Source organism: Acomys minous (assembly GCF_964271855.1).
Source record: "Acomys minous genome assembly, chromosome: 14".
NCBI classification, from domain to species: domain Eukaryota; kingdom Metazoa; phylum Chordata; class Mammalia; order Rodentia; family Muridae; genus Acomys; species Acomys minous.
This window is the reverse complement of record NC_140496.1, coordinates 11,126,869-11,142,715: the sequence shown is the minus strand read 5'-3', so window position 1 is coordinate 11,142,715 and position 15,847 is coordinate 11,126,869. Positions and strand designations below refer to the sequence as shown.

The 15,847-nt window shown below is 51.4% G+C and overlaps 1 protein-coding gene and 1 long non-coding RNA gene across 2 annotated transcripts in view; both read left to right on the top strand.

The window, feature by feature from the left end:
• The window catches only part of CMIP (c-Maf inducing protein), a 199,502-nt gene that overhangs the window by 124,045 nt on the left and 59,610 nt on the right, over positions 1-15,847 (top strand). Inside the window, exon 3 of the mRNA XM_084757883.1 lies at positions 3,817-3,867. Within this exon, the coding sequence (XP_084614009.1) occupies positions 3,817-3,867 (51 nt within the window). The remainder of the gene's footprint in view (positions 1-3,816; positions 3,868-15,847) is intronic.
• On the top strand, positions 13,521-13,694 carry LOC311582947. Its single transcript, XR_014774320.1, has 2 exons — positions 13,521-13,599; positions 13,636-13,694. It is a non-coding gene; the product is annotated as an uncharacterized lncRNA (long non-coding RNA).

The window sequence follows — 15,847 nt, the reverse complement described above, 5'->3', positions numbered from 1 at the left end:
TTCCAGGAAGGCTGGATGAACCTTCCCACAGGTGTAATCCTCCTGCTCATGTAGTGCCCAGCATGGGGGCCACTCACTGCTCCTGGGCGCTTTGTGATTTCAGGGTGAGCTCCCTAAACACGTTAGAGGCTCCAGCCAACAGCAGAGACCTGCTAGTCACGTTTCTCCTTTCCCACCCTCTTATCCGCTCCATTGTGACGAGGCCAGCTTGTAAGCACCTACACACACTGTGTATGTCCTATTTGGGGCCACCTTGCTGGTGGGCATCTGGTGAAGTGCTAAGCACTGCGGAGCCATGCGGTACTCATATCCTTGAGGCAGACAGTCCACCCTTAAGGAAGAACAGACAGAGCCCAGGGTGGCTGGAATAAGGAGGGAAAGTGGGCTCTCCCTCTTGAAAGTGCACCCCCACTTCTCATTTCTGGCCTCCAAAGCTCCATGGGAGATGGACAACTGTTTACCCTACACACAAGTAGCTGGCGGGGACAGGAAGGGTTCCCTCCTTACTGGAACTGAGAGGGAGAGAGGGAGAAAGAAAGAACATTCCCGGCCGCTCTTTGCTGTTTTTCCTGGACACTGGGCAGGAAGCTGAACTTGGGAACAGTCCCTGTAGGCTCCGGGGCTGTTTTTCTCACCTCTCAGACAATGCAACAATGAGCTAGAACTTGGCAGCAGTCTGCTGAGGAAGTTGGGCCGGCTTGCCTGGGGCCAGCCCTGTGAGAAGGTTATCACCAGGCACAGGCAGAGAGCCACCAAAAGCCAGCCTGGGGCCATGGGGGCAAGGCAGGCTGCGGACTCCCTCTGGGGCTCCAGGGGAGTCTAACCCCGGCTCACCCTCAAGGCGCTCACTGTGCCTGGTGTTCCCTGGGACTTGTGTTCTCTCGGCTGCCACCCTGGCTGCAAGGGAACTACCACAGGTAGACAGACCATCCCTTCAGGCTGCAGCTCGGCCAGGCCAACTTGCCATCTGTCAGGAGCCACCTGGAGAGGCCTATGCTGGCATTCAAGAGTGTCACCTGGCATCCTCTGCTGCGGGAAACCTCACCTTTGTCCCATACTGCCTGGCCCACCCTCCTTTCCATGCTGACCTAAGAGGCGCTAAGCAGCTCCAGAGCCACAGCCGGATACACTGCTTGTCTGCCCTGTAGCTAGTACTGGGGCAAACAGGCTAAGGGGGAGTTGGACCTGTGGTGTGATCCAAGTCGGCTGGGCTAGCCCAGTGTCCTCGGCAGTGGCAAGAAGCCTCAGGGACTACTTTCTTCACCTGTGACTGTACCACAGTACTTGTCTCCTGGAGTCACACAGTCAAAGCCTGGTACACAGGTGTTGAGGGTCCTACCACCATGCTGCTTTTGGAGACTCGACAAAAGCGTGGTGATGAAGAGGGTGCTAGGGCTGAAAGGTTTTTTTGAAATTCCATAGGATGGGTGAATCAGTTCTAAGATTTCCCTCCCTCCCTCCCTCCCTCCCTCTCCTCTTCTATGCCTATGCATCCATCCATCTGGGAACGAACCTGTCCACTTAGCCGTTTTTCTGTCAATATAACCTACCTCATCCATCCATCCATCTACCTCCGTACCTACCCTTCCATCCATCCACCCACTTATCCATCTGTCTCCTTACCTACCTCTTATCAGTCTACACACACACACACACACACACACCTACTTGTCCACACATTTGCCCATCCATCCATCTGCATGCACACCCACCCACCACACCCATCCATCCTTCCATCTATGTAGGCACTTAACCATCTAACCACTTACCCCTCCATGCATCTACGTCCTTTACCAACACATCCGTGTATTCATCCGTCTGCCCACTTACCCTCTATCCACTTGATCATGTAGCTACATATTTATCCATCTATCCACACACCCATCTGTTTGCCCTCATCCATCTACCTACTTACCCATCTATCCACCTACCCATATACCTGCTCAACCATCTACCTGCCCCTCCATCTGTCCATCCTCTGCTTACTCCCCCCTGCACCCATCCCATGCCTCCCTGCCCTGTGCGCATGAACACCATTGGGTTCTCCCTCATTTATTCAACACACCAGCCAGTCTCCCATTGCTCTGGGCTTCACAAACACGATGATGGTTATATCATACGTAGTTTACAACTTCACAGAGCCACAGTCTGTAGGAAGGAGGACGACTCAACAGAACAGAGTGATGGATGTTATGTGAGCTGAGGCCGGGGGAAGCCAGCCTCGAGAGTCATCCTGGAGAAGTGGCATTCTGGGTGCGACCAGGGTGGCTAGGAGTTGCGTAGGCACTGGAGGGAGCAAGCGAAGGTGGAGAGTTCTCGGTGCAGTGTCAGGCCATGTTAGAGTCACACAGATGGGTGAGGAGGCAAGCCTGGATCCGCTGCACCAAGGAAGCAGCCCCAGTCCTATGTAGCTCAAAGCAGCAAAGGCTTCCTACCAGTTCACCCTGCTTGGTTCCTGGGGCTGCTGGTCCTCTGTTCTGGAGCACACAACATCTGAGATATTTCTACTGCTACCCCATGGTTGGGGACAGGGCTAAGTCAAGCGCTAACTCTTAAAAAGGAAAGCTTCTGCCCACAAGTGAAGGGTCCCTTTCTTGTCACATCAGCTCATGTTCACTGGCCAAGTCACCAGGCTATGCGTGCTTGTACTTTGTGTTGGAAGGAAGGGAGCTGGAAACAAAGCTGTGGACTACATGGAGACATCTAGGCACCAGGTCCCTATCAGGAAGGTGGCAGCGGAGCCCACGCTAGGCTAGGCTTGAGTCTCATCCCAAGATCATTGGATCTTCTGAAGTTGCCTGCTAGGAGGTTGTGGCCAGGGCTCTGCTCCTGAGGCCCAGGAGAGAGTCTGTCTCCTCTCTCGGATTTTGGATGTTTGGATGTCCAGGATGTACATGTTTTGGGAGGCCCCCTTCCTGTCATCCCTCCCCAGCACTGTGAAACGTTAAGAGCATAGACTAGGTTATGGAGTAGGGTGTGTTTTACACTTGTCCATGAGAGCTCTGTGTCTCCTCGACAGAGCTAACTGAATAGATTATTTTACACCAGAGACTCCAACGCATCCGTGGCTGGAGCTGTTTGACTCTGGAGAGCCTTTGTTGAACATCTGCAAGATATTTGCACCATCCCACTGTCGAACACCCGATGGCTCATTTGTCTTGTGACCAGATACAGGGTCAGTGCTGGCCAGTGCTGGAGTGTGGGTGAGCCACAGACCATCGGGGACACTTCTCTTCACAGGCCTCTGAAGGCCTGTGTGGTTGGGTAACTGCCTTACAGCTAGGCTAGGATCAAGGCGAGGACTTGAGCCTGGGTCTTTCCGAGGCTGAGCTATGGTAGATATAGGCAAGGGGTTGGAAGTCTATTGTGGGGAGCGTTTAGAGAACCCCAGAGTCACCAGACCACTCAGCTATGTCACCCTCAGTCAGTTCCCACCATTCATCCAAGGTCATTCAGCATGCGTAATCACAGGGAACGTGCTTCAGCCAGCAGAGTGGGGAACTCTTGTACCCAGCAAAACTATCCCATAGCAGCGGCCATGTCTTCTGTTGGTTTTGCTCTTAAGACTCAGTGCACACCGGGAGGCAGAGGCAGGTGGATAGCTGTGAGTTCGAGGCCAGTCTGGTCTACAAAGTGGGTCTAGGACAGCCAAGGCTACACAGGGAAACCTTGTCTCGGAAAAAAAAAAAAAAAAGTCAGTGCATAATTTTTTTAGGAGGCAAGCCAGGAGCTCAGGGCAGAAGCCAAGGCCAGTAAGATGGTCTGAAATATTCCAGAAAATGATGACCTGCCATTCTCCCATTCTTGTCGTTACAGGCCGCCAACAGCTACCTGCGAGACCAGTGGTTCCATTCTCTGCAGTGGAAGGTAAGTCAGGCCCTTGCTGCTGGTTTGCAGTGGTTACTTGGGGCTGAGAGGGTAACAGCTGGGAGCCAGGGAGGGAACAGGTCCTGGGACCTGGTTCTGTTGTGTTCAGTGGCCCAGGTGATGGAATCTGGTCACAAGGCTGGTTTATTCTTTCTTTTCTCCCTAGTGCCAAGTCTGAGTTAAGCTTGCGCGTCATTAGAGTGCGACTGCATTTATTGAGCTCCTACTGTATACTGGTGGCTAGGTCAGACTCCTGTCCATTTCCTCTGTGACACTCATTCCTGTCTGTGCCGGGCCTAGTCTGGGAATGGTGAGGCTCAGTCTGTAGCTCAGCCTCTGGCTACAAGGGCTGAGGAAGGTTTAAGGGTACTGACTCACCTTTTGAGGTGGATGTTCCCCACCCCCTGCACTCCAGGCCATGTTTATAAAGTTTTAAGAGGTAAACCAAGATAAAGGCACGAAAATGGAACTTGAAGTTGAGCACAGTGGCACAAGCCTATGCTTGTAGCACTTAGGAGTATGAGGCAGGAGGATTGCTACCAGTTTGAGGCTTAGAAGGAAGTGAAATTTCAAGGGACTTTGGTAGAAAGATGATTTCGGAGTTCTAGGCTAGGATAACATGTGGGGTTCACAAAATGAGTTCAGAGCTGGGGGAAGGGGGGGGGGCTTGGGTTCCCAGTGGTTCTGATCTTAATTCTGAGGGCATCTGGTATCTTTATGATGATTAAATTCAGTGAAAACTCTTTAAAAGCACTTGGGAAAACTAAGCCGGAGGTGTCAGAGGATGGTGATGACCTTGCCAGGATGTAGGTGGAGACCTTCACTCCTACCACAGGAGCTTGTGTGAGATGTTACTGAACTCCCCCAGGGCCAGTTGGCCCCTGATGATTTGGGTATGCGGCCACCAGGTGGCAGTGGTCTCTCGGTCTAGCAACCTGATTTAGTCTTGGCACTCATTAAGTGTGGTGAGAGTTAAGACCTGCTACCCTACCCATCCTTGCAAAAATGGCAGAGAGTCATACGATGTTTGGTGGTGGTGGTGGTGGGGTGCTTCCAGCTAGCAATGTCAGCTGGAAGTCCTGGGTTCGAACCCTTACTTTTTCTTGTCCTGATCCAGACAGATGTGGGTGTTTATTCATTAAAAGTCTGTAATGTGTCAGACCCGGCTTAGGTACTTACGCTTTACTGTCCGTTTAGTGAGTATGGGAACCAGAGCTGAGAGAGGCCGAACGGCTTGGCTTGCCCAGAGCTGTGTAGCAACATCAGTCTAGACTCATGGGTCTGTCCTGACTCCTCACGGTCAAACCGGCAGAGATTTGGACTCATCCGCCCATTCTGTGTCTAACCATTTCTCTGTTTCTCTTGAGACAGCCACTCTTTGGAGTGGGTGGTGACGGCTGGTTTCCTGAGACAGGGTGTCACTTGTTGCCCTGGCTATTTTGGAACTAGCTCTGTAGACCAGGCTGGCCTCGAACTTGAGGAGATCCCTGACTCTGCCTCCCAAGTGCTGGGATTAAAGATGTGCGCCGATACCACCACTGGGCTTAGACAACCGTTTCTACTCTTCATAGGTGAAGGCAACCTTTACTTGTTTCTTTTTTTTTTTTCTTTTCTGTTTTTAATAGGAAAACAAAAAACAAAACAAACAAACAAAAATCCAACAATAGAATGTCAGTATTTAGGACATTTAGCATTCCCACAACCATGGCTGTGAATTTTTTTGCATGTGGCCTACAACAGAAAATATATACAGCGTATGCTCTTTTTGTAGTGTGATGCATGCCTCTTGGATAATGTATCTTCTGGGTTACCTTGCTTGGACTTGCCCAGGGCAAAACTGGGTCTTACAAAGGACTTAGCTCTGTCCACAGCCTCTGACCCTCAGAATGGCAGCACACCTCTGCAAGGGAGGTGGCAGAGTCCATTTCAGGCTGTCCCCGAGGAACACAGCAGGGTGTCTGACTGATGCCCCTTGTAGGATTCTTGTCAGGGAATTTCTGCTGGGCTTTCTTCGTGTGCACCCTGCTGCCATCATGGAAGTCTTGGTTCCCTCACCACCGTTTTCTCTGTCTGAATAGATTCTCTTGAGCCAGCAGTTGCTCTGAGGAGACCTGAGGTTAGCATAGAAAGGCCATGTACCCTAAGTTCTTTCTCACAGTCCCTGGAAAGAGCTCTGCTCTTGCCCATAGTAGCCGTGGTCAGGGGAGTCCAGGGGTGCTCAGGGTCTTATGACAGGATGGAGGACCAGCACCTCATGTACTAGGAGTGGGATGGGAAAGAGTTGTTCTGCCTTAACCAAATCCCCAGGAGCCCAGCCTGCAGTCCCAAGGGCTCCCTGGGGAGGCCGTCTGTTTGGTTTAGGCAGTAGGCCCTTGAGGCCAATTCCCTTGGGTGGGGAGCATAAACAGTCATACCGAGTTAATGAGGCCTCAGTTCTGACTCAGATGCTCCTCTTTGCTCCTGCCCAGGCCCTCAGAGGCCAGGGTCTGCAGAGATAGCCTACGTGCGTGCGCATGAGGCTTCGAGGGCTCAGGCCATTCTGTGTCTAGGAAGACAGGCCCTTCTGTATGTGAAAGGCTATGAGGTACAAGTCTGAGAGCATAGATCCTACTGTGTGTACAGAGCTGTGAGGAGACAGGCCCATCCGTGTGTAAAGGCTGTGAGGAGAAAGATCTGTTGTGCAACCCTGTGAGGTGATGGGCCTGTTGTGTTGTCTAAGACCATAAGAGGAAAGGCATAATGCATGCTCAAGGCCAAGAAGAGCAAATGTATGTTACTATGGAGGGACAGGCCCATCGTGCACACTAGGCTATGTGTGTAACACGGCTATGATGGGGCAGCCTAAGTTGGGTGACACTGTGTGCCAGGCTGCGATGGCATGCCATGTGCTTACAAAACTGTGAGACCCTGGTCTGTTTTTCTCTCTGGGTTCGGAAGTGTGAGGGAAAAGCCTGCCTGGACACTTTGAGGAGTAGCTACAGCTGGTAGTGAGCCCCAAGCCAGGTACGGTGCTTTGCCCTACACAAGTGGGACTCTGCAGCTCAGCCATTGCTTCCTGGTGCAGTTTGGAGGCTGCCCAGAAGTCGTAAAACCCACAGATGATTGTATTCTCGAGGGAAACTGGGTCAGTAAAAACACAACAGGCCTAGGGCACAGGGGACAGGCCGAGGTGACAGGGGACAGGCCGAGGTGACAGGGGACAGGCCGAGGTGGCAGGGGACAGGCAGGGTGTGTGACAGAAGGCTGGCCAGCCATGAGTGCCTTTGCATATGCCTGACCACAGCTGACTGCTTCTCCCCAGCTGGCTTTTCTGGGGTGTAGCCTCACAGGCACCCCCATTCAGACCTCTGTCCCTCCTCTGTACTTTGCAGGAGGATGAAAAAAGAAAGAGACCTATAATGTATGAAGGAGCATTGTATTCACGTGTCGGCGGTGGAGAGGGACTTGACCCCTCAGTTTTCCTCTCTGAAATGGGGTAGCAGTAGCACTTCACCCACTGGGTCTTTGTGAAGATCATAGAATTATTGTTTGTGAGGGAAATGGAGCAGGTCCAGGTAGGAGCCGGTGTTCCTGCCACACACACCCTCCAGTCCTCGCTTCTGGCCTGAGCCATATGTCCCGGCAGACCAATGCACCCTCAGGAAGACTTCCTGCCAGTGTTGGCCGTACGGTGTCTCCCGGGCTCATGAATACCTTATTGTCGGTGTTTCATAAACGTTGTCTTGAATCTCGGGATAGTTGTTCGAAGCCTTTGTCACTCTTGTCTTATAAAAAGAGGGGCCAGAGCCCAAAAGAATTGCCAGAGAAGACATTGCTGAGGACACATGGCTTCTTAGCAGTACACTTGCCATGTAGCAAAGGATTGACCCAGGACGTTCTCAGAGCCCCCTGTTCAGGGACAGCCACTGTCAGGGTCCTTGCGTGGGCTCCTCGCTGCTCATAAAATCAGGAGTTTCATCCTGCACTTCATATAGATAGGAGGCCTGGCCCATGCCAGGATGGCCGGAGGACCAGGTCAGAGTGACTGAACACCCAGAGTTGACACCCCATCCTGTACCCCTTGCTGAAGGCCAAGCCAGAACACTCCTGACATGGGAAGTCTGGGGCTCAGTACAGGGTGCTCCAATGACACTGTCACCCTGACTCAGTCTCTCCCTGGTCCGGAAGTCACACTGTGAAGAGCCGCAGAGCCCCTCCCAGATCCTGTGCTGTGGCTTGGACTCTTCTCATTCTGACCTACACATCCTCTCCTGGGGTGTCCAGACAGACACATCTCCAGTCACTAAGCAGCGGCTCCCCACTCTGTGCACTTACTCTGCGCTGAGGATAGTGGACCACCTCAGCTACAAGGACCTGCTTCTCCTGTGTTCCTATTTCAGGTGTGGACAGTGTGGCTGAGAAGGTTCACCTGAGTTCACCCATCACATAGCCTTTGAACAGAGGCCTAACTTGAACCCAGAACTGAATGCTGTGTGTGTTGGTGTGATCCACCCCACCCCCACCCCACTCCCTTGCTCCAGACACATGTGTGCAGAGCACGCACATAGGCACATACTCAACACCCACAACACATATATGCCTCATAGATTGTTACTGACATTTTTAGGCTCATATCCCGGGCCCTGATGGCAGTAATCTAGGCTTGGCCACTGCTCTTATGCCGGTTAAACAGCCACGGTGATAATGAAAAAGAGGAGGGAATGACTAAGAGTCCCAGCACCCTCCCCTGTCCCGCTCCCCCCAACCTCCCCCCTCCCCCCAGTCCATCTTCAAGACAGGGGCAGGAGGTTTAGGTATACAGATGCACAACTGGCCCCATCATCGTCTCCGCTCCAGACTCTTCCTGAGGTGGCCCCGGTGAATTGTCTGAACTACGTGCATTCTTTTTCAGTGGTCCAGGTTCCTTTTCTGACTGGCACCTTTTCTTTCTCTCAGCATGAATCCTCTGGGGGTGGGGAGGAATTCTAGTTGCGTGGGGCCCATTGTGTCAGTAGTCAGATAGCCAGAGGGAAAAGACACAGACAGCTTTCACAGACCCCAGTTCAAGTCCTCAGTCCTGAGTATGTAGAATACACAAAGAGAGAGACAGACAGAGAGACAGAGGCAGATTTACCTTTCTTTTCCAGGCCTCACAGATGTATTGAGGATTAGAGATGAAGTCGAGCTGGTTGCCTGTCCTGGCAGCATAGCCACAGTCATACGTGGCTCCCACATCTGCCCAGGTATACCACACCACTCCCTTGTACTCGGTGCCTAGACCTGGCCTGGCCCCTTACTTCAGGGTAAGGCCTTGGTCCTTTTACAGCCCAGCCACATGCCTGCCTTGCCCATCCGTGTCACCTCTTGGCATTCAGTCCCAGAATGATCAGAGGGTCTCTTGGAGCGTTGTAAAAGTTGAACTGTCCCCACCCTGCAAGAGGCCACCCTACTCCCGCACTGCAGAAGGGCCCCCGTGGTGACCCAGAGAACCAAGGTGGCTGGCCCTGGGGACCCGAGTGTAGAGGCCTTTGGTGGCCCAAGCTCCCAGTCTCCAGTGTCTTCCAGCCTCATCGTGGCCCCTCAGAGAGTCACTGGGGTCCCCGTAACTAACAACAAGGGGACTCCTGGGATTGAAACTAACAAATGGCAGAGGCTGGGTGGCCTTGGGGAGGAGAACCGTGTTCCCAGGCTTCCTTTATGGTAGAGGAAAGAAAACAATTACTGGCCACCCTCTGATGTTGGGAGCCTTTCTGGGGGATGTCCTAGAACCCCAAGGCTTGATGAGGCTCATCTCAACCAGAATGTGCTTTAGGAGCACAGGGATTGGTTGAGTGTTCTTCTGCTGGACTCGGGCAGGGCTAGGATGCAAGCCTAGGCAGGTGGCCTCCGAGTTAGCTTCGTCCCATCCTTCCAGCTTCTATGACCAGAATTTGGCAAAGCTACAGATGTAGAAGGCACGGAGGCAAGGGACAGGAACCCCCACCCCCACCCCTAACCTACGGCCTTTCCACTTCCCCACTTACTACATTCTCTCTTTTCTTCCTGCTTGCCTTCCCTCCTTTCCACTCTCACCTTTCTCCCCAGGGCTGGGGCTTCTGTGCCAGCTAAGTGCTGGACCACTTAGCTCCACCCCCTAACCCTCTGTTTTTGGTTTGAAGATAGGAGCTTGCTAAGTTACCTCAATTTGAGGTGCTCCTGCTCCAGCCTCTAGAGTAGGTCTAGCTGAGGTACAGTTATGGGCCTGTACCCCTAAGCTTGCCTGGTTTCAGGCTCTTCTGTCCTTTAGATCAGTTTTTCACAGTTTCTCTAGAGAGAAGCATACAGACCAAAAGAGGCGACCCAGCAAATTCTCCCCAGGGAACTTTGGGTGTGACCGTGTGCTGTGGGTCTCCCGATGCCCACATGACTAGGACACATCTATTCGTCAGGCCTGCTTGTACTCAGTATTGTGAATGGGCTCGTTTGTGCCTTGGGCTCGTACGAAGGCAGAAAATGTGGCTTGCCAGACTTAGATGTGTTGTTTGCGCAGTGACGCTGTATTCTGTCAGTGCTCGGTGGCGTTTGTTGGGCGGCGTTTGTTGGGCTTTGAGTGGGTCTCTGCTTGTTAAACCTCTTGTGGCAGGACATGTCCAGTTAGGCCTGGTACAGACAAGGCCATCAGGAACACTGTGGTGTCTGTTGTGGGTGCGTGGGAGTTAAGTCAACAGGCTGTAGGGTACACTATGGTCTCCTTAAGCAAAGACTGACCACTGTTTTCCTGGAATGGTTGTGTATTTCCACTGCTTCTGAGGCTTGGGGTGGGGGTGGGGGGATGAGAGAGCCCTGGGGCAGGGGTACTAAAAATCGTGTTTCCTGTTTGTTTTTAAATATTGAAAAGGACAAAGAACTTCACAAGAATTGCCACTTGCTGCGAACCTGTGCACATTTCTTTTCTGTCTTTAAAAAAAAAAAATGGGACTCTAATCAAACGGAACAAAGCATGCAGGTCCTGTTGAGTGTGAGCACTTGGTTGGCTGGCATCTTCACCAGACTCTGAGGAAATTCTGGTAGAGGGGATAGAAAGATTCTAGGAGCTGGAGGACTAGGACCACATGTTAGGAAGCACGTATCTAAACACGACAGGGGCACTGCACCCGCAAAAGTTCAACAATACAGTTGTCTAAGCAAGACGTGCATCCTGATGCCCAGCTGTCGTACCAGTGTGGGTGGAGGAAATCTTACAATGTCCAACTCTCAGATGAAGAACCACAGGCAATCGGAGGCTGCTGAAAGAGGGAGAATCAATTTCATTCAGAGACAAGCTCCCTGACAGATTATCCAATCCCCAGTGGGTCACCCTAAACACATCTGCATAGGACCAATACCAAGTGAACTCAATAGATTATGTTATATGCATATAAAGTTTATACTTACAGGTTATACACGTGTGTGTGTGTGTGTGTGTGTGTGTGTGTGTGTGTGTGTAACAGTAGTAACTAGAGAAGTTGTGGATTTGAGAAGGAGTAAAGTGGGCATTGGAGGAGTTCTGGGGGTGGGGTGATGTAAATACAGTACGCGTGTATGAAATTCTCAAATAAAAAAATTAAAAAAGGCAAACTGAGCTGTGCACAGGTCTGTGACAGCCCTTTAAAATGGCGGAGAAGGGTAAGAATCTTCTCAGGTCTGCATTCCCACTGGCTGTCCCTGCTGGTGACCTGACAGGCTGCTCAGGCCGTTTTCTTTTTAAAGCACCACATGGACTTGATTCTTCTCCCCTCACCATTTGGATCCTTGTCCCTCTGGCTCTCATATGTGACAAGTGTCTCTCCAGAGACCTCAGGGAGAGGTCCACCTTACCCCTTGCTTCCGCCTTCCCAAAGGGCACCTGGAACCCAGCTGGCCCCCGAGCTCTGTGTCTGTGTGATGCTTCGCCTGTGTTTTGCCAAGTGCCAAAACACCCAGCACCAGAGTCCGTCCTTGTTTGACATGATGCCCTCAAGCTGTTCTTTTGCATCGAACAAAGCCTATGCACCCAGGGACCATTATTAAGTCAAGGTAGGGCAAGTTAAGTGCAAACCCTGGTACCACAGCAGCTGGTTGACTAAGGAGACACTGTTGACTGGCTAGTGGTGTATAGAACATGGATTTACTGCATCTGACCGGAAGAGAGACTGGGCCGTTACTAGCCTTCTTTACACTGCTTGAAACAATGCCGAATGGCAAACAATGGAATTCCGGAACTTTGCATTTAATATGCTTATACCACACTTCTAAGGTTTGAATCTGAGGTGTGTCTGTCACTCAAAGGCTCATATGTGAAAGGGCTGGTTGCCAGCTGGTGGGCTTTTCAGAAGTGATTGGTTCCTCAGGACTCTGGCATCCATAGTGGGTCAATACTTTGACAGACCCATATAGGATTTGATAGCATTATTGAGAATTGATGGGCTATAGTGCATATTTTTAATTGGTTTTATTTGGGTTCTTTATGCCTCTTCCTCCCTTCCAACCACTTACCCATCCCAGTATCTTTCAAGTCTCCAACACTAGGTAGGAGCGAAAGAAGGTTAGAGGAGAGAGGGCCAGAGAATGTCTCTTTACTACTTCCTGCTGGGGAGGGCCATCGGGTTCCTGGGGCAAGATATCATCAGATATCTCCAATGCATCAACAGCAACCAGGAGCAGCAGGGTAGGATGAGGCAGCAGTCTCTTTCTTCTTTCTCTGATCCTCCCCCCCCTCCTCCTGGCTCTGGTATTTATACCCTCTCAGAGTCCTCAGAATTAAACTAACATAACTGAGCTTTTTGTTTTTTTCCTTTAAAGAAACCAAAACTTAAGCTGGGAGTGGTGGCCCACGCCAATAATCCCAGCAGAAATCACCACAGAGAAACCCTGTCTTGAAAAACCAAAAATTTAAAAAATAAATAAATAAATAAATAAATAAATAAATAAATAAATAAATAAATAAAAGCAGAAAGAAACCAAAGCCGTACAGTGGACACTTTAGAAGTTGGGGCTTTGCTGGAGGAAGTAAGTCCCTAGAGGTGTGCCTTTGAAGGACATATTTTGCCCCCATCCCTTTTCTGTGTCTCTGCTTCTTTGCTGCTGTGAGTTGAGAGGCCTCCCCAGCGACACAGCATTACCTCCTCGGTCACCCTGTCATACCTCAAGCCCAGAAGCAATGGATTCTGACCACTCTGGACTGCAACCTTTCAAACTGAGCCAAACAAAGACTTCTTTCTTGCAGCTGTTTCTCTCATGCATTTGTCCAGTAGGAAGGCCACTGGTTGGCCCTGTGGAGCCTCGGTAACAGGGATTAGGCCACAGGCGAACGGGGTGTGCGGGGATCCGCTCAGAGTACCTAGAAGGGGGTAACTCACTGTCATTCATATTAGCCAATGGGCTTTCTGAAAGGACCAGAGCAGAGGATTTGAACTGTTTACAAACAGCACAAGGAGGTTTGCTTCCCAGGCCTCACCCTGGGGAACTGGTCTCCCTATTCCATTTGCCAAACACCTGGAACCCAGACAAGATACAGTGACATGCCCCAAGCAGCAAGGCTAGAGAGTGTGGGGGGTGGGGAGGGCGAGGGGTGCAAAGATGGCCCAGAAGGAAGACCCTTAGAAACATCAACACCCCTTTTTTCCCCCTTAGTTAGATATGGTGGCATAAGCTTGTAACTTCAGCACTGGAGGAGCAGAGATAGATTCCCTGGAGCTCACTGACCAGCCAGCCCCAGCTGATTAGCAAGCCCCACATCCTGATAAGAGACCTTGTGTTGAACAGAAGAAAGAAAGAAAGAAAGAAAGAAAGAAAGAAAGAAAGAAAGAAAGAAAGAAGGAAAGAAAGAAAGAAAGAAAAAAAAGAAAAGAGCGAGCCAGGCAGTGGTGGCACACACCTTTAATCCCAGAACTCACGTAAGTTTGAGGCCAGCCTGGTCTACAGAGTGAGTTCCGGGACAGCCAGAGCTACACAGAGAAAAACCTTGTCTCAGAAAAACACAAGAAGGGAAACAACAAAGGAAGGAAGGGAGGAAGGAAATCCAGGTGCTAGTTCCCGAGTCTCCACATAGGTACGTGCCCAGTGCACACGTGCACATGATCAGGGCCAGGGGAGCTGGGTCTTTCTTTACTATGCTCTTGGGCCACCACGCCTGTCCTAGAACCTTCCTGTCCTTCCCCAGCCCTCCTAGAGATCTGGCTGTGAGCGCTGAGATCCCATCCCCTTCGCTGTTGAAGGTCTGCCTGGGCCTCTGGAGCCACATGGTGGCTCTCCCGGCATTCTGGGAAGAAGTGACATCTGTGGGTTGTTTTTCCTTCCAAACAAGGAGGGGACTGGAGCTTCCATGTGTCATCAGCACACACTTTGATGGGGACCGATGAGTCACCGAGCCGCACAGGGAGGGTTTTCACATACATGGGTTTGTGGGTAAGCCCTCTTTCTGCCCTTTAAGGCAGAATTTTGTTTGACTGCCCCCCCCTCCCGCCCTGCAACCCCTTCTCCTTGTGGATGAGTTTTTCCAGACGTAACCAGAAGGCAGCGTCATCGTTTGACATGACCCCCATTCCTCAGGAGGCTGTGGTGGGAAGTGGGGTGCTCTGATCCGGGGACGCTGTCTTCCTCTCAGGGTGGCATGGTGGTTGAGTGGCCCAGTGGAGGAGAGGAGGATAGCCCACAGTTCTGTGTTGGTCTTGGTGGCTCCTGCCCGCCCACTGGCTTGGAAACTAGGTTAAACAGAGACTTAAGAGCCACCACAGCTGTCCCCACAGAGGAATTTGCCCTCATCCCTCCAGAGATGATCAGGCTTGCTCGGTGGGCAGGTGGCGCAGATCTGGAGGAGGGCCCTGTGGCACCGGGTGCTCTGAGCTTTCAGGGTGGCCCTAGCACATACCAAACGACCCACAGACAGTCAGACATACCCGCTCATGGGGCCACACGTCCCTTCCTGACAGAGCTGCTACATGGTGCTATAGCAGATTGTGCCCGGGGACTGTGTTCCTGGAGTAGTATTAGAACCAGTGTCGATCTACGGAGGCTTGTTCCACCAGCTTTGCAAGGGCCTGTATCTGTCCTTAGATGGGTTAGGTTTCCAGGACCATGACAATAAAGGACATCCGGAAGAAGCTCAGGGTCCCTCCACACTGGCCAAGATGGCAGCAGGCATCTGTGGCTGCTGCCTCATAGGCTCTTGTCAAAGTCTTGAGTTGAATCTATACACAGGTTCGACCCCCTGTCCCAGCCTCCCAACCAATTCAGACAAAGGATTTTGCATACTGGTTCTCAAAGAGTAGCTCACAGGCCTGTGTCATATGGCCGGTGGGGTGTCAGCCTGTGAGGTAGGAATGGGGCTCAGTTGGTAGGATGTGTGAAGCTTCATGATCAGTTCCCAGAACCTCACAGAACAGGTACAGCGTGTGCACCTGTAAGCTGGGCACTTGGGGAGTGGAGGCAGGAGGATTGGACGTTCGTGGTCACTTTCAGTTACGTAGCGAATTTGAGGACAGGCTAGCTACATGTGACCCTGTAAAACAAATTCAAGTCTTAAGTCATGAACTAGGGCAGCAGAGGCACAGCACACTATGTGGTACCAGTGTTTGATGTGTGCCAGGCTTCAACAAGGCAGATTAAAAAGTCAAGCACACCAAGCGTTTGTTGAGTGACTACTAGATTCCATCTATTTGATCTGCGCCATCTTGTCTAAGCTGTACAGTGTCCCTGGGAGGTAAGTAGCACCTACAGAGCCGTGCCTACATTCAATACCTTAGCATGAGTGGTGTCACATGGACTTAGCCACATGTCACTCAGCAGAATGTCTTTCAGGTCATGTGTGCTGTGGCACACATCAGCATTTCCTTCTTTTTCAAGGCTGCATAATACTCCAATGTGTGTATCTACTACAGTTGGTTCATGAACTTGTGACCTTGGGTTGCTTCTGCCTCTTGACTGTTGCTTTGTTTGTTTGGTTTGGTTTTTCGAGACAGGGTTTCTCTGTGTAGCTTTGGCTGTCCTGGACTCCCATTGTACA